Raw genomic sequence first — 27,823 nt, 5'->3', positions numbered from 1 at the left:
AAGGTACATGGCTGCAGCTGGAGAATGTCGAAAGAAGTCCAAATGGAAGCGCTACAAACAATAGAGGAAAATGAAGAAAACAGATTATATAAGGTGGCAATTATTGGTGCCGGAATGGCTGGGCTATCTGCTGCCAATCACCTACTCAGGAACAATATCACTGACTTCATATTACTTGAAGGGAGAAACCGGGTTGGAGGACGCATCATTGCAATCACAATAGGTGGGCTACCAAATGTATATCTGCATGCAGTATATTACATATATTATGTTTAACAACGAGGCTCTCCTACGAGTTAATTATAAGGTAATGTTATTTGGGAACATATCCACTTCAGTGATTTTTCTCTGCAAAGAAACCTACCGTAATCGATGTTGTTTGCATTCCGAAAGTTTTGAGGAAGTGAAATTACAGTTTGTAAAATTTGAATGACATACAAGTGCAATTCTTCAGCACCATTGGCATGACAGTATAAATTGATAGTGTTGGAAACCTATGGAGTATTATTTAGTACCACAATTATGAGAAATGTTTGGGGATTTGCTAACACTGGAAAATGTTTGGGGATTTGCTAACACTGGAAAATGTTTGGTAAATTGGTATCTTTATAATCTTTATCTTATCTTTATCTAGTCACTTTTTATAGACTTTAAAGGATGTCTGTTGAGATGGGCACAGGAATCCTGGAGATCTTGTATGCAAACAAAAACATTATAATTATAGAAAAAGTAATTTGTTCAAATAAATTTGGAAATTGTATAGTAGTTATTATCAATTATGACTTATTTTTAGAGACTATCTAATATCCTCAAGAAAACAAGTGCTTATTGTCGTAATCATTGTGACAGAAATGTAATTTTGTATGAATTCCGGAAACTAAGATCTGCAATATGCTTAGCCCTGTGACTACTGGAGGTTTCTGTCAACTAAATAGATTAATAGTCTTGTAGGTAGACTGTGGTAGTTAATGTGACTGTTTTTAACTCTGCCAGAAGTTTCTCTTAGCTGCATGGATTCAATTGATAATAACTAGATTTGAACTTGACAGACTTTGGTAGTTAAAGGTTTAGACATTGACACTGGCTGTTTAGTATTTAATACTTATTGCATGAGGTTAGTGTATTGGTGATATATTGTACACTTGATATTTGTTTTGAAGAAAAAATTATAGTAATTCCATAGAATGGGTCATAAAAAGAAATTAGAATTGTATTGTGTCCTAACTTTTTGGTGTAATTACAATGATGATATCTGTTTACTTAAGTGAATAATTGGTTCTAAGAAATGAACCTTCCTTGTACATATCAAACCTGGGGAAGTGTGGATGAAGGTCACAAGCGCTTCAGTCACATAGAAATGTCATTTATACATAACTTTCTTAGGGGGGAAGGGGTCATTGTTGTTTTCCTGGCACCATTTTTTTTCTTTTATGACTAACACAACTATATAAAGACATTGTAGCCTTTCTTCCATTAATAGATAAAATCTCATTATAATTATTTTATTCTATTATTTTTAACCTAAATTATTCTAGATTAGAGGGGAAGACAAGGCCCCTTTGGGGAAATATAATTAGGCTAACCTTGGGTTTGCCTACCGCACACCTATGCAGCTTGCTGCCTTACAGCAAAAATTGCCTTGGTGATGGAAAAACAAAAACTACAATTTTTTCAAAACCTACTTTTAAGTACTATCCTTGTAAATTACTACATACCCACACATTAATACATATATACCAAAAGTCCTTTTCCCCATATAAAGGATTTGGTTAAATCAAAGCACACACTCATTACATATATGTGATATAGCAATAGAAAATTGAATATTGATTTGGTTAAAGTACATCAACATAATATCTGTTTTTCTGAATGGAAATCGGTAACAAAAAACCTTGTTAAAAGTGATACACTACTGAATGGAGCCGTGAATAGAGATTCGAGATGCCATATATGTGTCATCTGTCCAGTCTTGTTAACATCAGTTTGACAATAGCAATGGCTACCTTGTACACACCTAAGAAATATATCAATATTATATATTAGATATTGATTTTGTAAATTAGAATACATAAATTTTGGTAGAAATTGATAACAAAAAATCCTTCAACATCCCTGACAACAACAATCCTGATGACCTCTAGGTCGTGTATACCCCACAAGAGGTTAGGTTAGAGCAATTTATTGTTCTTCAATCTTTTGACTTCCACATCTATCAAAACAAACATGGCATCTCAAGGATATTGTCACAGCTCCATTTGGTAGTGTATTGCTTTTAACAAAAGTTTTTTGTTATTAACTTCTAAGAAAAATGTAAATTACATTGATGTTTTATAATTTACAAAATTTATATTTAACTTTCTGTTGCTAAATCATTTAAATTGACCAACTCCTTTAATTCCCCTACCATTTCACCACCTCATGAATGAAGAATCATCTCTGTCCTCTGCCACACTGCTTGAGTCAAAAACATTGCAGCAAGACAGCACTTCTACAGCAAGGCCTTACAGCCATATTTGGTCCACTGCTTCATTACATGACATCCATTCAATATATTTCTCAGAAAAAAATACCTTTGAGCAGTGTCATCCTTTGTTCTATTCACAATTTTTCTCTATTTAATCTTGTCTTTTGCACTCTGCACTGCTCCAATCATTCTTCATGTATCCAAGGCCCTTTTACCCAGTCCATCTACATCATTCTTGATCTTTCTCTCAAGTTTTCTTCATATACGTCTGCTCTCCTCAATCTTTTTGCTAGTTAATAGTTGTTCACTTTAACATCTTTCATATTTCTCAAATACTTCATCTCAAACATATTTAGACTCTTCCCTTCTGGCTTCCTTATGTTCAAAGCCAGCTTCATGTAGTTCCAAGGGTGCAATCATTCCAGAAAATCTCTTTGCACTTGTTTCCAAATACCTTTTTCTTACAACACTTTTCATTCCAACCAAACATTTACTTGCCTCCTTTATCATGTATTCACTTTCACATCTACTTCTCCATTCTTAAATCAGTGAAACTATGTTTAAGATGCATGATGTGCCCCAGTATTAACCATAAACTAAGTTATTCCTGAGTATTGATCATACCCCGTCTTGGGTATTGGCTGCTTGTTATTGTGGCTGAGTAGCATGCTGTTGATACTTTAGGGTCTATATGGGGCACCCCTACAGACCAGAGCCACACATCATTTTGTCTATGATGGAGGAAAACTCTTCATAGAGAAATGATGACACTTTTATACTACGACTGTCCCTCCGTTATGCTGTCCCCCAACCCTTTGCTGCTGTCCTGTACCATTTCTCAGAGTATTTATTTTCTGCTGTGGGGGAATTCCCTGTGGTGGGGGGAAAGAATACTGCCACCAAGTATTTCCACTTGGATTGTAAGAGGCGAGAAGAAAGGGACAGGGAGTGGGACTAGGCATCCCTCTCCTTGTAGCCCCACAGGGGACATTCCTAAATGAAAAAGTAAAGGCATAAGAGGGTCTGGGAGTTTTCCAACCAGCACCCTAAGGTTTGGCTCTTTTAATGTGCGTGGATGTGGTACAGATGAGAGTAAAAGGGAAGAGATAGGTAGTATGTTTGTGAGAAGATGGATGTGTTGGCTTTGAGTGAAACTAAGTTGAAAGGGAAGGGTGTATGTAAATTTGGGAGTGTAAGTGGGAGGTTATCAGGAGTGAAGAGAGGGAGGGAAGGGATGGCTATTCTAGTAAGTGAAGAGATAGGTAAACGTGTAGTGGAGTGGAAGGTGGTTTCCTCAAGGATAATGTGGATGAAGGTGAAACTGGGAAAGGAGATATGGGTCTTTGTAAGTGCATATGGGCCTGGCAGTGAGAAGAGTGTAGAAGAAAGGGAGGCCTTTTGGATAGATTTAAATGAGTGCATAGTGGATTTAGGAAGAAATGTCAATGTAATAGTACTGGGAGACCTTAGTGCTAGGGTAGGAAATGGTCCAATTGATGGAGTGTTATATATTTTGTTTGTGAGATGTTGATGGGGAATGGCATCAAAAACTTTACTGATGTCTAGTGTTATGAGAAGTATTATGTGTAGGAGCTTATCTGAATTGATGCCATCAGAAACTCTTTGTGGGAGGTTTATCAGAAGAGTGTTTGTGGAGTGTAGTGATTTAAAACCATGTTGTAATTCAGCAAGGGGGTTTGTGGTGTTACGAGTTGTAGTATGAGATATTCTTTGACTGTGGAGGGGGTGCAAAGAAGTGTGATTGGGCAGTGTGATGTAGGAGCTGTTGGTTCTTTGTTGGGTTTGGGGATGGTGATGTTTTTCCCATGCTTCCAGGTGTTAGGTATAGTGTAAATGGCTATAGTTTAGTGTTGGTGAATGTGTGCATGCCTTGTGGTCTAATGTGTTTTAGGTGGATGTTACTTATGTTGTCAAGTCCACAGGTGGATGAGTGCTTGAGGTTATATATGTTTTGTCTGGCTGTCTATGAAGGGTGTGTAGCCTGGGTCTGTGAGGAAGTCATTCTTACATCAAATGATGGGTCAGTCATCAGGGTGAGGGGTGAGATGGTTCGTCTGTGCAAAATGATTTATGAGTGTGTTTGCATGTTGTCTGTTTAAGGGTAAGATGACTGTTGTTGTCATTATTGCTGTGTGAGAATGTGTTATGCTACTGTTGGATAGTGTAACACTTTTAAGGGTCTTGTACTATATTTTTTTGGTATTTGTTTTGTTATTGTGTTGACACATGTTTGACCATTTTGTGTTTTTTTTTATGTATTTTGTTGATAATCTCAGTGTTTAGTCCTTGTATTTAGTCTGGTATGTTCTGAAGGATAGGTGTGGGGGTATTGTATTTATAAGTACCGCATTGTCTGACGAGGTCTTGGCTTTCTGGTATGAAATTTGGGTTATGTGATTTTCTGTTGCTTCTGGGGATGTATTTCTTGTCTGTGTTTTGTATGATTGTATTGAAAGTGTGCACAGCAGTGTCTATGTCTGTGATTGGTGTACTGTTTTGTGTCTCAAATTGTTGTTCTGTCTCTTCAGTGAAAGCTTCCCAGTTTGCTCTCTTGTAATTGGTGTACCTATCTCATTGGCCAACTGGGGTGCATCGTATTTTGGTGGTGATGATGATTGGAAGATGTCAGATCCTGGGCTCAGACCACTTTCCATGAAGTTGTTGGGGTGATGTTAGGAGAGTGGAGGACATGTATTCACCTAGTTGTATTATACAGGAAGGGAGCTATGCTTGTGATGACCCATCTTTGTAACTCTCAGCATCAAGTTTTTTCTTAAAATCTTGAATAGTGTTTGCACACTTTTTCTTTGTCCAATTTGTTCCAAGCATGTGTGTGATTATGGGTGTTGTTCATGATGGTCAGTGAGTCAAATTGTATTTGTAGATCAAACCTTCTGTTTGTGTCGGTTGTTGACATACCAAGCTGATGACTTGGTATTGAAGTCATCAGCTTGGTATGTCCACAACCCTGACAAACATATAATGAGAAACCACTTTAATGTTGTTCAGTAATCCATATGTCTGTTCCACAATCGTGTTTTCATCATCTCTTTATACATATAATGAGAAACCACTTTAATGTTGTTCAGTAATCCATATGTCTGTTCCACAGTTCAGCTGTTTTTTCTGTCAGGTGACAAGGTGCTTTTTATGAAATCCCAAGGGTTTCTCCTCTTCATTTTGTAATGGATTTTCTTTCCAAGGAATAGTTCAAATATGGTTTTTTAAAGCTATTGACCATTTACAGTACTTTGCATTTTTTATTGGGGGGGAGATTAAAATTTATTTTCCATTCTTGGTTCCATGCAAATATGGTGCCTAGATCTTTTTGCAACATCCTACAATCTTCCATTTTTCACTTTTCATAATTTTTGCATCATTTGCAAATGTGTTGCCATAGAGGCAGTGAAGAACTTTTATGAAGGTCATGAAACTTGGGTGGGAGAGTGAAAGTTTGAGGTGAATGTTAGTTAATGGCAGGAGTGCACAATGACTGTTTGAACTATAAGGATGGAGTGATGACATAAGTGAATGCAAGAGTTGCGAATAGGGGAGTGAAGTGGGAGGAAAATAGTTAATTATGGATGGTAAACAGTCCAGTGTATGCAGATGGAACTTTTGTGCTAGTGGAGACTGATGAAAGCATAAAATGGTTGGTAGGTGAATTTGATGAGGCTTGTTGGAAGAGAAAGCCAAATGGTACCAGGAGTGAGAGCCATGGGAAGACCAAGGAAAATATAGGTGGATTGGGGTGAATAAAACCATAAGAATTCATGGTCATGATGTTAAACCAAAGAAACTACGTGGTTGTCAGACTTGAAGATGAATGTATAGATTAAGGCAAGAGCCTCCGGGAAAAAATGAGGTACATTTTGAACATAGTTTAAGGAGGAAAGAGAGAATGGGATGAATGTGATAGAAATGAAATGGGTGAGGTTGTTACCTTATGCATAGTCATCTCACTATGGTTAATGACTAATTGGCTGAAAATCTTGTTTTAACATACAATTTTAAGAAACTGTAGAATGAATAGAAGGGAGTGAAATGGGTGGGAAGAGGTACATGCCTTTGACTTGGCTACCTCCTATATAAAGGAGAAAAGGCTTTATATATATATAGATAATAAAATGAATATAAGACATTTTAAGAATTCAAGTGTCTTGTTTAAGAAATACAGTGGTTTCCTTTAGGCCATTGAAGTTATCTTTAATGTATACTTGATAGATAATAGAAAGATGGAGCTTGGTGCCAACTGGATCCATGGAGTTTTGGGCAATCCTATATACGAGTTAGCATCTACTCATGGTTTGGTGGACATCATACAAGAGAATAAGCCCCACAATGTAGTTGCGACTCTTCCAAATGGAAAGAGAGTACCATTTCAAATTCTACAGGTATGTGGCTAACTTGTTTGTTTATTTGACTAATGACTCATTAATATTTTTTATCTCTGGATGTAGAGGCTCATGGCTAACTATCTAAATGGTTTTCATTTCAGGAAACATATGATGCATACTTTTGGTTTTTTAAGAAGTGTGAAGAGTACTTTCTTTGCAAATATTTGCCACCAGATGGAGTTGAAAGTGTTGGGGAACACATCAAATTAGAAATCTCAATATACCTTGAGCAATTTCAAGAGAAGGAACGACACGTCCGCAAACTCATATTCAACAATTTGTTGAATAGAGAAACTTGCATCAGTGGTTGTAATAACATGGATGAAATTGATCTAATGGAAATAGGCAGCTATACCGAACTACCTGGAGGAAATATAATATTGCCAGGAGGATACAGCAGCATATTAGCACCAATGACTAAAGACATTCCTAAGGAAAAGATATTAAAAGGTCATGCTGTGTCATGCATAAGATGGAGAACTGGTCTTCTTGAAACAGCTGGCACAACAGATTCTGGATTAGGAGCAGACTTTGGTCTTTCGGGAGGGGCAGAAGGGGATGGAGGAGGGGGAGGAGGAGGAGGCAATAGTGGTGATGGTGTTGTTAATTCTTTATCTCCTCCTAATTCAGCTGGATTAAAATCTACTGCCAGCTCACCCAGTCGTAGAAGTAGAAAACCTAAAGTAGAAATCGAATGTGAAAATGGCAAAAAGTTTTTTGCCGAACATGTGATTTGCACATTACCACTAGGAGTTTTACAAGACAGAGGTCGAAATATGTTCGACCCCCCACTTCCAGATTATAAGATGGATTCCATCAACAGGTTATGTTTTGGTGTTGTTGATAAAATATACCTAGAGTATGAGCGCCCCTTTCTAAATCCAGAGCTTTCAGAAGTAATATTTCTATGGGATGAAATTGATCCTAAAGTGCCAATGAGTGAGAGATGGTTTAAGAAAATTTATTCTTTTACAAAAATAACTGAAACACTTTTATTAGGCTGGGTCTCTGGTGAAGAAGCAAAATACATGGAGACACTGCCTTTTGATGTAGTGTCTGAAAGGTGTACAGAAGTGCTTCGTCAGTTTCTAGGGGATCCATATATACCACAGCCAAAAAGATGTATTTGGTAAGTATTATTCAGGTCTGAAATTTTGCTGTATTTAAGTTAGAGATTAATGAAATCTATGGAAATTTTGTGATAGAATGTGTTTAAATGGGAGGGAGAGTAGCATTAAGAATTTGCAGGGTTTCCACTAATTTTTCTCACTAAACAAGTTTAAAGTGTTTACCACATTTTTTACCATGTCATCAAATTTTTATTGTATTGGCTGTACAAACAACATGCCTAACTGCTGCTGGGCTTCACTATACTGTAAAATATATTTTTGCCCAGGATTAATGTTTTAGAATGTCTGAAGTTGCCCTAAATATTGCTTAGGTGTAAATGGAGACAAAGGGAAGGAAGCATACCAGTGGATTGGAGGAGTGCATGTATAGTTCCACTATGTAAGAGGAAGGGGGACAGGTTTGATTGTAGTAGTTTCAGAAGGAGCAATCTGTTAAGTGTAGTCAGTAAGGTGTATGGGAGGGTGTTAATTTAGAGGATTAGGATAGAATAAAGATAATTGGTGAAGAGCAGTGTGGGTTTAGGAGAGGAAGAGGTGCAGAGATCAAATATTTGCAGTAAGATGTACAAAAAGTTTGGCCAAGAATAAGTATGTTTTTGGGCTTTTATTTACATATGACAAGGTTGACATATAGATGTTGTGGAGTATGTTGCAGATGTATGGGATAGGAGAAAGTCTGTTGAAGGCAGTCAAAAGTTTTTACATGAGTAGTAGAGCATATGGAAAGATCAGGAAGGCAAGAATGAAAGGTTTGATGTGAAGATGGGGCTATGTCAGGGTTGTGTGATATTGCCATGGTTGTTCAATGTGTATATAGATAAGGTGTTAAGGAAGAGAAACATGAGAGTGCTTGGCAGAAGTTTGGAATAGGTGAGTTGAGACTGAGGGAAGCAGGAAGTGGGCCAGTTGTTTGAGGATGACACTGTTGATTCTGAGAAAAAATACTTAAGAAATTAGTGATCAAATATGAAAGGGCATGTAAGATTAAAAAGTTAAAAGTAAATCAAAAGATGATGAGATAGACAAAAGTGGTGATGGTGGTTGTTTGGATGTGAGTTTGAAGGATTAGAGGCTAGAGGAAGTGGAGAGTATTATTTTGATTTCATGTGGCAGTAAATGGAGTAATGGATCAGTCAATCAGTCCATTGCCCCTGATCTCTTGCAGAATACTTGTAGCCTTCATATAACTAGCAAGAGCCTCTGGGCAGGTACACAAGTCACTCAGGGAAGATATATTGTGTTGTTGTCAAGGGATTGTTTGTGTGGGGCATTGTAGTATTTACCCAATTATAGTACACAAGAAAGGAGCAACACTCATTGGGTTCCATCTCCTACTCTTCGGTTTATCATACCCAGACTTAAGTTCATGAACAGTTCCAACTTAGTTTATATCCTTGATTTCCAGTTATTATATTTGGATTTGAATTTTGTATTATTGCAGCATGGGCTGTATCACCTAACCCACTCCAAGTATTTATGCATTATATGGAAAATTGAATTTTTTTTTTACATCCTTTAGACATGTAGTCTTAATTTGTGCTCATGACCTCTAAAAGCCCTCTACCCTTAATCAAGAGATCTCTTCTGTCAATGTAATCTATCCCCTTTAGTGACCTGAATATTGTGATCATATTGTCTCATTCTCTTTGATCCTTTAAAGTTGGCAGACCCAGTGCCTTTATTTTTTCCTCATAAAGCATATGCCAACTTTGAAAGATCAATGAGAAAGAAAGGGGTGATATGATTACAGTGTTTAGGTCACTAAAAGGGATAGATTACATTGACAGAAGAGATCTCTTGATTAAGGATAGAAGGGCTTTAAGAGATCATGAAAACAAATGAGGTGCTCTGTCATATGTGGTGGTTGCATCTAGGGCAGTTTGAGACTGTGTCCAGGCCTATTCGATGTTGATCTTTTTTAATGCTGGATGGTGTCCTGAGTGCAGGCATACCATTGCAGCTCATAACAGGTGTTGGTGAGTTTTTTTCCATGAGGCTTATGACTGGCAGTTGTTGGAGTACTGTATTGAATTTGGTTGTTTATTTAGTGATCTGAATGTGTATATATTTTTGTGTGGTATATGTAGTAGGCTTATAATTTTTTGAGTAGTGTGCTGCTGGTGTAATTTTTTGCTGCAATTTGTTGGCGATTATGAAATGTAGTATAAAGGGTATATTGTGTTTAGGGTTCTGGTGTAGAATTGTGATTGTCATTTTCATATGGTGTTCTATGAGGAGGATTTTGGTTTCAATGTGCAGGTGTCCAATTGGGGAGGTTTTGGTGAATCTGTCATTACTCTTTGTGTTCCATTCTCTAAAGTTTGTAGATTTTTTGTGTTTGTTTTGTTGATTGGGAACCATGGTCAAGGTGATTCTTATGAATTGCATGTAGGTGGTTATTAGCTTCCTCTTGTTGTCCAAAGTCTGTGTGTGTAATGGATTGAAGTAGGTTTGTTTTCAGGTTTTTAAGATGTGGGCTGAAAGTCATGTGAATATTTTTATTTATGTTATTCATTTATTTATTTATTTATTTTTATTGTTTTATTCTTTGTTGTGTGATATAAACAATGTCACTGTTGATTTGTGAGATGAAGCTTCCATCCTGTTATTTTTGAGCTATTATTCTAGTTTTGGACAGGTAGGGGTTGTGTGGATTAAATTTTTGTGGTAAGGCAGATATGTGAGAAAGCTTCAGGGAAAGGTAAGGTTGTTTTTTGGGCCTTTATGGATTTGGAAAATATTTAAACAGGGTAGACAGGAAGGCACTGTGGAAGGTATTACAGATATACATGATAGGAGGAAAGCTGTTAAGAGCATTCAAGAGTTTTTACAAAGGTAGCAGAGCTTGTTTTAGAATTAGAAATGGAGAGAATGAGTGGTTTGAGGTAAAGGTGAGACTTGACCAGGGATGTGTCATGTCACCTTGGCTGTTCAATTTATACATGGATGGGGTGGTGCAAGAGGTAAATGCAAGGGTAATGGGCCAGGGATTTGAGATGGTCAAAGAAAATGGAGAAAAATGGGAGATAAACCAGTTGTTGTTTGCTGATGATACTGCACTTGTAGCAGGATCAGAGGAGGGATCAGGGATGTTAGTGAAGTTTGAGAAGGTGTGCAAAAAAGGAAGTTGAAGATAAGTGTGGGTAAAAGTAAAGTGATGAGATGTAAAAGGGGAGAGGATGGCAGCAAATTGGAAATAAATATTAAGGGAGAGAGGCTGGAGGAAGTGGATAGCTTGGTGATGAATGGGGTGGGAAAGGGAGGAGTTGTTGTTGTTGTTGTCGTTCCCTAGACTGTCTGTCCGAGCAGTCCCGTCTCCCCAAGGAATACCACAGCCGAAACTGGGTTTTCCCACAAATCCTTTATAGAGTGTATGTTGTGTTGTTTGCATGCATGATTGTGTATAATGCAGTCTTCCATTATGTGTTGTATGGTATGGGGTGAAGTGTTACATCCTGGGCAGCTGTTCACAATGTGGTCATCCAGCCTCTTCTGGTAGCTTAGAAGTGCTGGGTGGTGGCCGCACCGCAGTCTGGCCAGGTGGACTCTGTCCTTTCATGGGAGAGAGGATTCAGAAGGGTGGATATCAGGGGGTCTGGCATGCAGCAGTGTGTTGTCTTTCAGTGTGTTAATGGAGCGGTGAGTGATATGATTATGAATATGTTTCTGGAGGCTGGTATTTGGTGGTTGTGGAGGAAGAGAAGAGAGTGTGTGTGATACAGGTCTTTGGGTGTTGTTTTAATGTTTCTTGGTGTGTGTAGGTGTTCTGCTATGTAGTGTAGCGGGTGTGATGTGTTTGTGGTGGCTGCAGCAAGTGTTTGTGTGCCTCTCATGTCGAGGTGGTCCTTGACTTTGAGGACTTTTGTTTCATGGTGTAAATGGTTTATAGGTGTTGTATTTGTGCAGCCTGTAATTGTTTTTAGGGCTTTGTTTTGTATGATTTGAAGGGTGTTGTGGTGTGTGTCTCTGAGATTAGGAGCCCATGCAGGACTCGCATAATTCATCACTGAGCATATGCATTGTTTGTATATTGTTGTATTAGTTTCTTTGTTTTGTCCAAATGTTGTTCCAGTGATTGACTTAAGTGCATTGAGTCTAGGTGTGCATTTGTTTTTTATGTTTGTGATGTGTTGCTTGAAAGACATGGATGTATCGTATGTTACACCAAGAATTTTCAGTGTGTTTGTGTGTGGTATTAGAGTGTTGTTGATGTAGAGATGAGGTATATATTTGTGTTCTTTTGTCCAGTTGGTGAGAAGTGTTGCTGTAGATTTGGTTAGAGCTATATTGAGTCTGTTTGTGATGAACCATATGTTAAGTGTATCAAGGTATGGCTGGATTATTTCTGCAGCTTTGTCTGTGTTACGATGTGTGTATGTGATTGTTATGTCGTCTGCGTAGGAATAGATTTGTATTTCTGAGGTGTCTGGTGTGGGTAAGTCATGCATATATAGATTAAAGAGCATGGGGGATAGAACAGAGCCCTGTGGTACTCCATTCTTAATGTTTCTGATGTGCGATGATTGGCCATTATATGACACGTAAGCATTCCTACCTGCCAGATAATTGGCCAGCCATCTTTTGGTGTTATTGTGCATGTCTGTGTTATATATTTTATTTGTTAGGTTGTGGCGGGGGATAGCATCAAAAGCTTTACTAATGTCTAATGTTATAAGAAGTGTTCTGTGGTGGGGCCTATCTGAATTGATGCCATCTAAAATTCTTTGTGTGAGGTTTATCAGAAGAGTGTTTGTGGAGTGTAGTGGCCTAAAACCGTGTTGTGAGTCAGCAAGGGGAATATGTGGTGTGACAAGTTTAAGTATTAGGCGTTCAATGACTTTAGAGGGGGTGCAGAGAAGTGTGATTGGGCGGTGCGATATTGGGATTGTTGGGTCTTTGTTCGGTTTTGGAATGGTGATTATTTTACCATGCTTCCAGATGTCGGGTATAGTGTTGTGTGAATAGCTTTAGTTTGCAATGTTTGTGAGTGCGTGTATACCTTGTGGTCCAATGTGTTTTAGGTGGATGTTACTTATGTTATCAGGGCCACAGGCAGATGAGTGCTTGAGATTATGTATTATGTGTTTTGTCTGACTGTCTATGAAGGGTGTATAGTCTGAGTCTGTGGGAAAGTCTTTCTTACGTCGAATAGTGCATCGGTCGTCAGGGTGAGAAGTGAGATGGCTTGTCTGTGCAAAATGATTTATGAGTGTGTTTGCTTGTTGTCTGTTTGAGGGTAGATTGTCTGTTGTTGTGATTATTGCTGTGTGAGAGCGTGTTGTGTTACTTTTGGATAGTGTAATGCTGTTGAGTATTTTGTACAATTTGCTGGTGTTTGTTTTGTGATCAAGTGTATTGATAAAGTTTTGCCAATTTTTTTTTTTCGTGTATTTTATTGGCAATCACAGTGTTTAGTGTTTGTATTTGGTCTGCTATGTTTTGAGGGATAGGTGTGGGGGTATTGTGTTGAAGTGTGTCTCGTTGTCTGATGAGGCCTTGGATTTCTGGTGTGAAGTTGGGGTTGTGTGATTTTCTGTTGCCTCTAGGGATGTATCTCTTGTCTGCGTTTTGTATGATTGTATTAAAAGTGTGCACAGCATTGTTTATGTTTGTGATTGGTGTGCTGTTAAGTGTTACAAAATGTTGTTCTGTCTCTTCAGTAAAAGCTTCCCAGTTAGCTCTCTTGTAATTGGTGTATGTGTGTCTGTGGCCAAATGGGGTGCATCTTGTTTTGGTGGTGATGATGATTGGAAGGTGGTCAGAACCAAGGGTTCCGACCACTCTCCATGATGTTGTTGGGGTTAGGCAGGGGGAGCAGAAGGTGATATCAGGAGAGGAGGGAGTGTAGAGGGCTTGGTGTGGGATATGTGTATGATTATGTGTGTTGTTCATGATAGTCAATGAGTCAAACTGAGTCTGTATATCAAGCCCTCTGTCCGTGTCAGGGTTGTCGACATACCAGGCAGATGACTTGGCGTTGAAGTCACCACCCATGATCAGGTTGGGGATTGAGGTTAGTTGGCTAAATTGAGGTCTGAAGGTGTTTGGAACTGTGGGGGATGATTGGGGGGAGTACATGTTAACTATTGTCAGTGTTGATTTGTTGCCTGTGCGGATTCGAATGGATTGGATTTCTGTAGTGTTATCTGTGGTAGGGAGGAGAATTTTGGTTGTGGCACTTGTGTCCACAAAACAGATGGAGTGGTGGATCAGGGTGATGAGTCCACCGCCATTGCCGTCGGTCTGGTCTTGTCTGATGGTGGTGTAATTATGAAATGATGGTGTTTTGTGTGAGTGTCTTAGTTTTGTTTCTTGTATAATTGCAATGTGTATGTTGTGTTGTTTAAGAAAGTGTTCGAGTTCATGTTTTTTCGTGTTAATACCGTCAATGTTGTGTTGTAATATGTTGATGTTGTGTGTTTTGTATGTGTTTTATGTTGCCGTTTGGGGTTGAGGTTGGGGTGTTAATGGGGAAGGTATAGGATCTGGGTTAGAGGGGGGGAAAGGAGAGATTGGGGATAAAGGAAGGGGAGTACAGACGCTCCTCTACTTACGTTCATTTGTTTTACGTTTTTTCGATTTTACGTTTGAACTGACTGTAAAAAAAATTGTAAAAAAAAATTTTTTTTAGTGAATTTTTTAGTTTAGCGCGCTCTCCGTAGTTCAAACGATACTTATGCATGACGCTGCATCCATTGTTTACATGGCACAAACGACAGACTGAACGTGCCTTGCCTCATCCTCATCCTCTTCCTCCCCCTCCTCCTCCACCATCTCAATTTATGTTGCTTGAATTTAATTTATTTGAAATTGATGTTATTATTTTACAATGTTATGTGTATAATTAATGATTTAGGGGTGTTTTATAAGATACGGTAATAGAATTTACGGATGTATAGTACAGTAACAACTTACGTTCATTTTCAACTTACGTTCGGCCGTTCGGAACGTAACTAAAACAAGTTGAGGAGCGTCTGTACTGATTGGGGATAAGGGCAAAGGGAAATTGGGAGTGGGTAAGGGTGCTGGCTGTGGTTGGGGAGGTGGGAGTGGGGTTACTGGAGGGCAGGTAGAACATGTCCAAGTGTATGCGTATTGGTTTGTGTCAGCAAGTGTTGTACAAGTGAGATGGGCCCAGTTTTTGCACATATTGCACTGAACTGAGCCCTTTGTCTGTCTGCTCGAAGTAATGGGTTTAGAGCATGTTGGGTATGTGTATTTTGTGGTGGGCCCAGGATTGCTCTCTACATCTCCGGCTAAAAGTAGAAGAAGAGGGGTGATCGCTGGAAAATCACCCCTCGGTGCAGAAAAAACGTAATATTGCATGTTGAGAAAAAGGATTGTGGTACTCCCCAAGGCAGACGTAGCTCCTCTTGGGGATCGGTGCCACCTGCGTAGAGCCGGTGGCCAGGGCTGGTTGCCGCCGTTTGGCCCCCAACTCTTGGGGTTGGGGGGTGGTCCCACGACGTAGACGCTGCGGCTCCAGGAGTGGATTGTATTGCTTGCAGGAGGAACTAAGAAAAGAGGGAGGGAGGGGTGGTAAATGGAAGTGAAGTATGTGGGAATGAAATGATAGGAGTGGATTTATGCCTTTGACTTTGGCTACCTCCCTTGCAAGGGGGAAAAAGCCCTTGCCATATGTATATATGTATGTATTCTAGTTTGTTCAAGTAGGCTTTGGCGTTCTGGAGAAATGGATGTGGAAATGAATTATAAGAGTAAAGGAGATAAGTAAATGCATGTGTGGAATAAGAAGCATTCTGAGAGAAAGATGTTTTGGGATGGATTCAGGAGGTTGTATGGAGTAATTGTATTCACATCACTACTAGATAGAATTTTAGAATATGAAGGGAGCTGAAAAGAAGATCCTGAATGTGCTTGAGAAGTATGGTAAGTGTTACAAGGATGGATAGAGTAACAAATGTGGAGGTGAGTTAGTGAATGGTGTGGAGAGCTGCTATATAGGGTAGATTTAAGGGTGCTGGGGCAGTTTTAGCATATAGGAAGAATGAATGAGGAAAGACAAGCAAAAAGTGTGGGAAGCAGGAATGGAAGGAGTGAATTTGCAAGGAAGACCAAAAGAGAGGTGGATGGACAGGTTAAAGGGGGCATTGGATACATGAAGACTGTTATTTCATAAGATTTTTGGAGTGGATGAGAAGGGGGTCACCATATAAAGTGGTAGTGGGGCGAGGTAAATTCTGCTATGGTGGTGCTATGTCTCACTAATTTGCCTTTTACCTGAGCAGAGTTGTGGGGGACAGTGATAACCTTTCATCCACAAGGTACTAAGATGAGAGGATGATGGATGGGTGTGAGGTGGGTTGGTGCATTGACTCTTCCACCTCATGTATGGGGGAGGAAAGGTCCTTTGGTATGTTTTGTATGGAAAAACTGGATTGAAATCACCAGGGCTCTATGATTGTTTTGCCTTTTACATAATTAAAAAAAAAAAATCACCAAATGATTTTTTAATTTATGCTGGTGGAAACCCTGGTCATGAAATTTTCATTTAATGATGAATTGGATCACATTTGCATTTTCATTTTGATTGGATTATTTACTTATAGATATTCTACATTTTTGTTGTTAACTAGGAAGCACAAATTTAAGCATGCCAGTTGCTTTATCACAATTTCTTGGTCATTCTAGCACAAGTTGGTGGTCTCAACCATTCTCCCGAGGATCTTACACAGCCATTGGTATCGGATCATCACAGGTTGACATAACAAATATTTCTCATCCACTCTATGCTGAACCCACCAATAGCAAGGTAACAAATTTAGTATTATTGAATACATATTGTATAACTGATAAATTAATCTTGCGTTGTAAATTTTGGATATAATTGATGGCCTGGTTATTTGTTCTGTGAAAATTATAATGGTTATTGCCTCTAGTTCCACTGACTGGAAGCCTGTAACCCCACAGTGGCTGTTAACACTTCTTGGGTCATCCAATAGACCTCTCAGGGAAGAAAGGAACTTTGAATGATTTTCTCTGTTGTATTATTGTGAGACTGTTTCTGTGTCACTTGCTTATAATAGTAGGAGGAGGGGAGCAATCAATGGTTGTCAGTTCTCCTTGTTTGAAAAGGTGGAGAAAATACAGCTAAATTGGACAAAGAGATCTTGGGCCAATCCAAAGATCTAGTGTCATCCCCTTGAGGTTGCACATCCAGATGAAGGTGATGATGATGTTGAGTTTAGAAAATGGATGGCAGGGAGATTATTCTTTCTGATATCTGTCTTATAGGACCACCACTTGGGTATAGACCACAATTAGGTATTTTATTGTAAGGAAAGTTAAATTAGAAGACAGTATCACATGAGAATGATGTAAACCCTTAATGCTATCACTTGACTTGTGTGTAATGTGGATAAATAGGTGGAGGAAATGAATAAACAAGGTCACACATGAGAAATCGGAAAAAGCCTGTTTGACACTCTGATTCAAATCCCAAAAGATGAACCTAAAATCCTATTAAAACCCCACACCAGACATAGGATATATTTCCTCATATCTCTAAAAACCACTTACATGAATTGTAACCCCTAGGCTGTTACTACATACCTTGTAGGAAAAAGTCCCCGCAAAAGGGAGATGGATGGCCAGTTACTGACTCAACAAGAAGAGGGAGAGAACAACCTGAGTAAGGTTTGAAGCCTTCCTGAAATACTTGCAATTGACCTGACAGGTCAGTGGACCCAAAAGGGTGCAACAAAGGAAGTTTTTCTCTGTCCCACTTTGAAACAGCATTACAGCCTAAGTACTTACATACTAACCTTAAATTACACACAAGAATATATGTATCCAAAATTACCTTGGTGTCAACACAGAAAAGAAAAGCAAAACAACAAGATAATTAACTGGCAACTTGAGTGCACAATGCGCATGCCCAGCCTGCTGGTGATGGAAACCATTACTATACATCTAAATTTAAATACAATATAGAAATTGAAGTATATTGCAGCATACTGACACATGATATATGTGTTACAAGTTGTTTTAGATTAATTTAGTCACATTACCTCAAATGAGGAAAGTAAATAAGAAAAGAAATATAACCAAAAATACAAACTTGTAATTTAGCAGCGTCCATATGACCTGAGGCCAGGACACCAAAACTCCTGCTGTGATCTGACAGATGTTGACTTTCTGGGTGTGACAATGGTATAAACCGACGACAGAGATAGGCGGGGGTGGGGGAAGTTAAGCTACATGCTGGTTGACAACTAACGACCAACACAAGAAAGAAAAAAAAATAGTAAAAATGTGGACATTGGCTATGTGATAGAAATGAGTGGACATTGTAAAAATGCCACAGTGGCCAATACTGTGAGAGTGAACAAGATTATCAACAGAGTTGTGGATGACCATTTTTGCTTACTGTTTAGAAAGCTGTCAGCTGTAGAGGACTGTATAATTGAGTGCTTCTCAGATGCTTCCTTTGGGAACCTATCTGATGATAGCTCCCAAGGAGGATTTGTGATTTTTCTCAAGGATGTGGAAGGAAGAAGATGCCTGATTTATTGGCAATCAAGAAAATTATGCAGAGTGATGAAATCTATATTGACTGCTGAGACCCTGGCACTTGCTGAGTGTGCTGAGGCTGCTTCCTATCACGGACAAATTATCAGGGACATTATCAAATGCCAGACCTTTGCTGTACACTGCTTGGTTGACAAGAGTTTAGTGGTGGCCTTGAATTCTTCTCATAGTGTGGAGGATCATCATCTTCACATCAACATTGCACTGCTGAAGGATATGTTGTCGTGTGGTGAGATTAACTCTATTTCTTGGGTTGGAACCTCGGAGCAATTTGCCAACTGCCTTACTAAGAGGGGAGCCTTGGCCCAGCATTTACAAGCAGTCCTCTCTGGACAATAGGTTTACTTGGCATATAAATACTTAAAAAAAAAGAAAAAAAAAGAAAAAGAGAAAAGACCAAGCATTGCTAGTGTTCATTGTTGTCATTTGGCTGAGGACAGCTATATTGGATTTGTGTGGTTCAGTGAACAGACACCAGATAGCAGTGTTGTTGAGCTACTATGTGAAGTGCTGAGTCCCTAGTATAAAAGAAGTAGTGACTGGAGCAAGTTTAGTCTGTCACTTATCATCATTCTCATTTGTACCATAACCATGCACATTTAAGGACCGAAATATTAGGGTTCTGGTTGGAGTTCTCTTCCCAGACCTTCTTATGTCTTGAACATGCAGAATGAACATAGAGATCAAGATCGCAAGCCCCATAACTGTTGACTCGTATGGGATCTTTTTTTTCTTTCTCACACGGGATAAGAAAATGTATGGTCATAGAATTGTTAAAAGGCAGAGTTAAAGGAACAGTATAAATGAGGGACAGTTGAAGTACAAAAGTAGTATAATTTCTTTGAGTAGATTTTTATTCTAATGTAAACAAATGATGTGAGACTCCAGTCCATATGGGCACCCCAAATCGGTACTTGAAGCATCAGCTGCATGCTGCCATGTAATTATTACTGCTTGATAGCATGCAGTCAGTACCTCAGTGCTAATATCTTATTTATGAAAATGAATATTATAAGATGCAGTGGTGGTAACACAAGGTAGCTCTAATTGGGCTTATCTTGGATGGTGGGTAGCAAGTATATCTGACTCATCATCTTTAGTCTCTCCCCACTCCCTGCTCACTTCCAGTCCTCACTTTTCCATATGATGCCATCATTTTTATTGCTATAGGTAATTGTTAACTTATTATTATCTTGAATTTTTAATTCTTAATGTAACTAAAAGTCCCAAGCTTTTAGTAGTGACACAGAAACACATGTGGGCAGTGCAGGGGGGTGAGTCAACATGTGATAACCAAATTTAACACATGTTGATATTTGTGGCCTTGCCCATGAATAAACAAGTCTTTTACATGATAATATTCAGGGCCGTAACTGTGCATGATAAAATCTGAAAGTGTTAAATCCGTGAGTGTTAATGATTGACTGGATACTGTGCAGGCATTTCTCAGATTGCATGAAGAATAGATTTCTAACACTAACATGTTATTCAAATTTGTGCAAAGTAAGATAAAAATCACCTGGGCTTGCATGAAATTTTAATGGCACCTGATTTACCTAGTTGTATTATACGGGAAGGGGAGCTATGCTCGAGGTGACTTGTTTTTGTATCTCTCAAGATCAAGTTTGTTCTTAAATTCTTGTATTGTGTTTGCACACACTATTTTTTTATCCAATTTGGTCCATATAATTATCACTGTGTGGGAAGCTGTTCCTTTTCAGGTCTCTTCTGTAGTTATCCTTTTTTGAGTTTCATTGCATGTCCTCTTGTTTTTCCTGTCCCACTTTAATAAGTCCTCTCTATCAAGGTGTCCTTTTCCTTTCATAATTCTGTAGATGGTTAGTAAGTTCCAGGGTTGGCAATTCCAGTTGGGCCAGTCTTTGTTCATATGTCAGGTTTGAAAGTGTTGGGGCCATCTTTGTAGTTGCCCTTTGTATTCTTTCTAATTTTCTTATGTTATTTTTTGTACTGGGTGACCATATCAGCACTGCATATTCCAGTTTTGGCCTTATCAGTGTTTGTAATATTTTCTTAATCATTTCCTTATCCAGGTATTTAAAGGCCACCTTTATTGATCTCAACAAATTGTATGTTTCTCCGACTATTTTATTTATATGTTTATCTGGCAACATGTCTTTGGTGATGATTACTCCTAGGTCCCTTTCAGAATTTACATTCTTTACTTTTCTGTCAATTTTATACTGTCCTGATATTCTCTTCTTGCTTTTTCCAACTTCAATTATACTGCAGTTCTTGATGTTGAATTCTACCTCCCATCTCTTGCTCCACTCTGAGACTTTGTTCAGATCACTCTGTAATGAGTCACAGTCTATTTTGGAGTTTATTCTCTTTAATAACTTTGCGTCATCCGCAAAGCAGTTCATGTAACTTTCAATACCTTCGTCCATGTCATTTACATATATAGCAAACATTATCGGAGCTAGTACTGACCCCTGTGGGACGCCACTACTCATTTCTTCCCATTTTGAATATTTGTCTCTGAGTACTACTCTCATTTTTCTTCCATGTAGGAAGTCCTCCATCCAATTCAATAGTTTTCCATGTATGCCTCCTATTGTTTCCAGTTTATATAGCAATTTTCTGTGTGGTACCTTATCAAATGCCTTTTGTAGATCTAGGAAGGCACAGTCTGCCCAGCCATCCCTTTTTTGCAATATATCTATCAATCTTCAATAGAAACAAATTAAATTAGTGGTACATGATCTTCCCCATCTTAATCCAAATTGCCTTGGGTTCAGTATATTATTCTCCTCCAGATATTTTGTCCATCTATCTTTGATGATTCACAAATTTTAACTATTGTACTCGTTAGGGACACCAGTCTATAATTTGTTGGGTCTTCCTTATTTCCCCCTTTATATGTTGGCTTTCCAGTCTCCTGGTAGTTTTCCTTCTTTGAGTGAGCATTAAATTATTTTGTATATTTTTCCTGTTAGTTCGTCTATACATTCCTTTAGTATCCAGTTTGCAATTCTGTCTGGGCTATGTGACTTGTTAACATCAAGCTTTAATATTTGATTCCTTGATTCTGAGTAATATTTAATTTCTTCATTTGGAGGAAATCTTACTTCAATTCTTTGATCACAGTTTTGTAGATTTTTTTCCTCTTTGGTGAATACAGATTTGAAATGTTTGTTCATAATATCTGCCATTTCTATGAAATGTGCAAATTAATAGAAAAAATACTGAATTTACTTGAGCATTACTATTTCAAAAATGTACAAATCAATCTTGCTCAGTTTGAGAAATATTTGAGTGTGTCTGTATTTACTTAGCTGTTTTTTATTGGAAGAGAGCTATGCTCGTAGTGACCCACTTTTGTATCTTTCTGCATCCAGTTTGTTCTTAAAACCTTGTATAGTTTTAACACTCACTGTTTCCTCATTCAGTTTGCTCCAGATATCTATCACTCTGTGTAGGAAGCTATTCTTTTTCAGATCTCTTCTGTAACTGTCCTTAAGTTTCTTCTCGTGTCTTCTTGTTTGTCTTTTGTCCCACTTTAGTAAGTCGGCTCTATCAAGAATTTCCATCCCTTTCATAATTCTGTAGATGGTTATCAAATCACCTCTTTCTCTTCTTTGTTCCAGGGTTGGTAGATTTAATTTATCCAATCTTTGTTCGTATGTTAAATTAGAGAGTATTGGTGCTATCTTTGTCATTGCTCTTTAAAATTTTTCTAGTTTATATATTTTTTTAGAACTAGGTGTCCATAGTGTTGCAGTATATTCCAATTTTGGTTTTATCAGTGTAACTAATATTTTCCTTACCATTTCTTCATCCATGTAGTCAAATGCTACTTTCATTGATCTTAAGTTAAAAATGTCTCAGACTTATTTGTTGACATGTTTGTCTGGTGTCATGTCATTTGAGATAGTTACTCCTAGGTCCCTTTCTGAGTTGACTTTTTTTTAACTTCCTTTGTACCAATTTTATATTGACCCAATATTTTATTTTTGTTTTTTTCCAAATTCCATTATGCTACATTTCTTAATATTGAAGTTCACTTCACAATTCTGACTCCATTTCCAGACTTTGTCCAGGTCTTCTTGAAAAGATTTGCAGTCTTCCTATGTACTTACTTTCTTTAGTAGTTTCACATCATCTGCAAAGAAGTACATGTAACATTCCACACCTTCATCCATGTCATTTATATAAATAGTTAACATTATCGTATCGGAGCCAATACAGAGCCTTGTGGGACTCCACTTATCATATCTTCCCAATTTGAGTTCTTGTCTCTAAGTACCACCCTCATTTTACTTCCGTTCAAGAAATATTTCATCCAGTCCAGTAACATTCCTTGTATTGCACCTATTATTTCAATTTTTCTTAGTAGCTTTTGTGTGGTACTTTGTCAAAAGCCTTTTGTAAGTCCAAGAAAGCACAATCTGCCCATCCGTCTCTTTCTTATTATTTCTATTAATCTTGAGTAAAAGCATATTAAGTTTGTGGTACATGATCTTCCACTTCTAAAACCAAATTGTTTTGGATTTAATATTTTGTTCTCATCCAAGTGTTTAATCCATTTGATCCTAATAACTTTTTTTGCATATTTATGCTACTGTGCTTGTAAGGAATACTGGTCTATAGTTTGTTGGATTTTCTTTGTCTCCTCCTTTGTATATTGGTACAATATTTGCATTTTTCCAATCTTGTGGTACTTTTCCTTCTTTGAGTGAGAAGTCAATTATCTTGTGTATTTTGTCCATTAGTTCATCAATACACTCTTTCAATATTCAATTTGCAATTCCATCCAGCCCATGTGACTCTGACATCAAGGTTTTTTTATTTGGTTCCTTATTTCTTTCTGTCACCATTATTTCTTGTATTTCGAGGGATCTTCCTTGTTGTCCTTCCTCCCAAATTTGTGAGCTTTCAGTTGTAAATACAGACCTAAAATGCCTGATCATAACATCAGCCTCTACATCATCTATATACAGTATATTTTATTTCCTTTGCACAGTTTCACAATTTCATGTTTGTCTTTTAGTTTATCATTTACATACATGTAAAATGGTTTAGGTTGGTCTTTGCATTTATCTATTATATCTTTTTTGTAGTTTTTCTTTTCCTCCCTGTGTATATCTACATATTCATTTCTCAGTTTGATGTATGTTTGCCATTTGGTCATCTTTTTTTTTTTTTTTTTTCCATCTTTTCCAGGCTGTCTCTTCTATTTTTAGCCTCACTACACTTTTTATTATACCAACACTTTATGTAAACGATTTTTTCTTTTTTCTTTGATACATATTTATCTGTTCCCTCCTTGTATTTTTCTTTTAATATGTTCCATTTCTCTTCTATCTTTGTTTCTTCATTTGCAAATTTTTCCCAGTTGGCATTTTGATTTTTTTTCTTCTAATTTTTAAAAAGTCTGTTTTGTTGTACATTAATCTTCCTTCTCCACGTGTCTCATTTCTTCTCACATCATTTTGTTCTTTAAGTTCGAACTCTATTTGTATGTGGTTACTATGCCCAATTGATGTCTTTGTGTGTGTATATATACTGTATTTATATATATATATATATATATATATATATATATATATATATATATATATATATTTATATATATATATATATATATATATAGGGCCAGGGATTGGAGATGGTTAAAGAAAATGGAGAAAAATGGGAGATAAGTCAGTTGTTTCCTGATGACACTGCACTTGTGGTAGGATCAGAGGAGGTAGTAAGGAAGTTAGTGACAGAGTATGGGAAGGTGTGCAAAAGAAGGAAGTTGAAGATAAATTTGGGTAAAAGTAAGGTGATGAGATGTATAAGGCAAGAATGTGGTAGCAAATTGGAAGTGAGTATTAAGGGAGAGAAACTGGAGGAAGTGGATAGCTTTAGATACTTGGGTGTGAAGGTGGCAAGAAAGGGAGGAGTGGGGGTGGAGGTGGAATGTAGATTGAGGGAAACAAGTAAATGCTTTGGGGGATTGAAAGGTAATGAGAAATAGACATTTTGGAATGGATGCTAAGAGGAGATTTTATGAAGGTGTGATTATGCTGACAACACTGTATGGTGCAGAAACATGGAACATAAGAGAGGAAGAGTTTAAATGTGTTAAAGTGAAATGTCTGAGAAGTATGGTAGGGATTAGACTGGATAGAGTGAGAAACGAGGAGGTAAGGAGGAGAACGGGGGTGGAAAGGGAGTTGGGAGATAGGGTTAATGAAAGAGTATTGGGATGGTTTGGACATATGAAAAAAATGAATGAAGAAAGATTAGTAGAAAAGGTGTGGAAGGCAGAGGTGGAAGGAGTGTATATGAGGGGGCAACCAAGGATGAGATGGATGGATGTGGTAAAAAAGGGCATTGGGAAAGAGGGGAATGTCTATTGAGAAAGGAGGGGAGAAGACAGAAGATAGGGGTAAGTGGAGAATGGTTGTGTATGGATGATGCTGTGATGCTTGGGAGTGGGTGGGGGATGGGGGGGTTGAAGGAGTATGTGTGAATGATATTTTGATGCCGCCTGAAGGGATTTCTCCCTGTCTTCTCTTTTTCTGCATGAGGGAAGGGAAAGGGGGGGGTCACCGACTAAATGAAGCAGCCTTGCTGTGCATGTGCCATGTCTTGCTACATTGCTTCTGACCCAGGGCAGTGGCCAAGATGCAGGGATGACCTGTTATCCAGGAGGAGCAAAGATAAAAGGGAGGGAGGGGTAAATGGGAGTTGAGTATGTGGGGGTTGAATGGATGGGAGTGGATTTTATGCCTTTGTTTTTAGGCTACCTCCCTTGTGTAGATTTTTGTAGCTGCCATTAGGCAACTTATTCAGCTAAGGGCTCATTTTTACTCTAAGAAAATATGCTAAATCACAACAGTGGATTTCTTTTACTTCAGCCTGTTGTGGCTTTTGCTGGAGAACATTGCCACCCAAGTTTCTATTCCACCGTTCATGGTGCATACTTGACGGGGAGAGAAGCTGCTCAGCTCTTGTGTGTGCCTGATACTCCACCAGAAGTTGTCCTGGATGTGGAAGGCACTGCTGATCTTTCATCATGGGTTCAGGGGATCTCCCTTAATTAAGGTACAGTGTTGGTGATGGCTTTAGTGATCACAAATTTTGCAGTCTACATCAGAGCCACTTTTAAGGGTCTGTTGATAAAGTTCCATATCTGAAATCTTTTTAACCATTTATGAATGTGTCAATTGTTGATACGGAATGGGGTATTCAAATTTGGATAAATGTGGCAGTTAATTTGCCAGTTATTTTTTATGGATAGGTGGACTTTTACCCAATTTATTTTATTTAATTTTTTTTCAGCTTCAAAATTACTGTAAATATTTTGTATACTGACAAGATTTTGTGTCAGGAGCTTTTTGTAGTTCATGGACAAAGACTTGATATGATTATATTTTGATGTAAGGTATACAGTCATATACCATTCATATTAAGTTTCTTTTTGCTTTACTGGTACATAAATAGATTGTGATATTGCTTGATAGCACTTGGAATTATATATGTATTTCAAGTATTATATTTCATAAAATGGGCCTTATGTATATACTGGGTCTGTTTTTGACTCTTAAACCAAGTTCTTTGAGCAAATCATTTCAGCTGATTGTATCAGATGCATCAGCTTGCATTTTTCAATTGGTCATTGAACTCGATACTATTTCCATAGTAATGAACAACATTTGTTCTTATATTTTTTTGTAGTGACAGAATCATTTACCCTGTGTAGTAATTTTAACTTCCTTCAATAGAAGCACACATTTTTTTCTCGTGCAAATAAGATCATTATTGAAGAAATTTCCTAATTTCTTTTCCATCCTGATGCATTTATTCTGATTTCAAGTATTGTAGGAGACTATGTCTACAGTGCTTTATAGACTCACTCATTGAAGGTGAAGTGAAGTGCTTTTGCACTAGTCAAACTGTATATTTATGAATCTTCTAGTCAGTCATTACTTTATTATTAATGCACAAATGAACAGGTATAGCAGACAACCTTCATAATGGTTGATGTTCAGATAACAACATGAGAAGGTTAAACCCTGTTGACATTCTTCTTTATTTCAGTTTTGGTTTAACATAACGAATTCCCACTCTCACAGGAGGTTTGGATGATACCTCCTTACAGAGGACTTTTTGTGAATTTGTTTAAAAAAAAAATTATAGGGTAAATTTGAATCTAAAAATGAGAAAGTGAGTGTATATAAACTCAAATCAGTCATTTGGCCAGACTGTTTAAGAGTATTTTATGTACAGATGTCTCCATAGCTTGAGTCTTTTTGATGATTTTTAACTTTCCATTTTATAAAATGCATATAAAGGAGATTTTTTAAGTATGTTCCTAATATTATAGTTTTGATTCTTTGGAATTTCAATTTAGCCTTCTTTTTATGTATATGTCACAAGGATTTAGGGGAACAAGAAGGGTTAAGTCTCTATGGCCATATTGTTTTGTATTTTTTCTCTAGAAGGGAAAATACAGTATTCCAAAGATTTGAGTACAATGCTCATGAATTTAAGTTATTTTGACAAAATGAAAAATATAAATTGTTAACCCAGTATTTTAAGATTTTGTATAGAAAAATGTGTCCACGACATAGAAAAGGGTCATTTAATATGTTAACCACACACAAGTTAATTGTGTCAGGTGTTTTCATGTAAAGGTCAGACTATAGTCAATTAAAATTATTTAACAAGTACTATATGTTTTTATCATGAAACCTTTATAGAATTCTATCTGTCTATCCTAAGGGCTTTTTCCCCCTAATAAAGGAGGTAGCCAAACCAAAAGGCATGTACCCCCTCCCACCCATTCCACTCACATCCACCACCCTTAGCTCCTCATGAATGAAGGGTCATCTTTGTATTCCACCCACTGCCCTGGGTCAAAAGCAATGCAGCAAGACACAGCATTTTGATGCAGCCCGAAGGGATTTCTCCCCATCTTCTCTATTCTCCGAATGAAGGGACAGAGGAGGGAGGTCACCAATTAAATGAAGTGGCCTTGCTGTGGATGTGCTGTCTTACTTTTTAGAATTGACAAATGGAATCATTTTGCATCCCTTCTTATTGAAAAGTGAAAAATCAAGAGGGCATGCTCGTCAGTTGCTATGTCAAAAACATAAATTTTCTTAGAAAACCTACAATCACCTCTGAAAACTCCATCTGCAAATATGGAAAATAATCCAAAAAAGTCTCCAATATATCACTTCCATATTCTCTCCAACTCAAGAACCAACTTATCTTCTCAACCTTTCAATTGACAGAGGCTAGGA

General features: G+C 37.7%; 1 protein-coding gene across 3 annotated transcripts; it reads left to right on the top strand.

Annotated features, from left to right (window-relative positions):
- Positions 1-27,247, top strand: LOC143032714 (spermine oxidase). 3 transcript variants are annotated; one of them, XM_076197630.1, is made up of 6 exons: positions 1-223; positions 6,710-6,879; positions 6,984-8,011; positions 16,665-16,785; positions 25,433-25,619; positions 26,616-27,247. In XM_076197630.1, the coding sequence occupies exons 1-5, from the start codon at positions 25-27 to the stop codon at positions 25,616-25,618; spliced, it is 1,704 nt and encodes a 567-aa protein (XP_076053745.1). In that variant the 5' UTR covers positions 1-24; the 3' UTR covers position 25,619; positions 26,616-27,247. The 3 variants fall into 3 exon arrangements, with proteins under 3 accessions (XP_076053745.1, XP_076053735.1, XP_076053754.1); XM_076197620.1 differs by having other exon boundaries at positions 25,857-27,247; XM_076197639.1 differs by having other exon boundaries at positions 185-307; positions 25,433-27,247.
- Positions 27,248-27,823: the final 576 nt, after the last annotated feature.

The sequence above is a fragment of the Oratosquilla oratoria genome, chromosome 1, assembly GCF_046742065.1.
Source record: "Oratosquilla oratoria isolate Oo_2021 chromosome 1, ASM4674206v1, whole genome shotgun sequence".
NCBI lineage: Eukaryota > Metazoa > Arthropoda > Malacostraca > Stomatopoda > Squillidae > Oratosquilla > Oratosquilla oratoria.
This window is presented reverse-complemented; position numbering and strand designations above follow the sequence as displayed.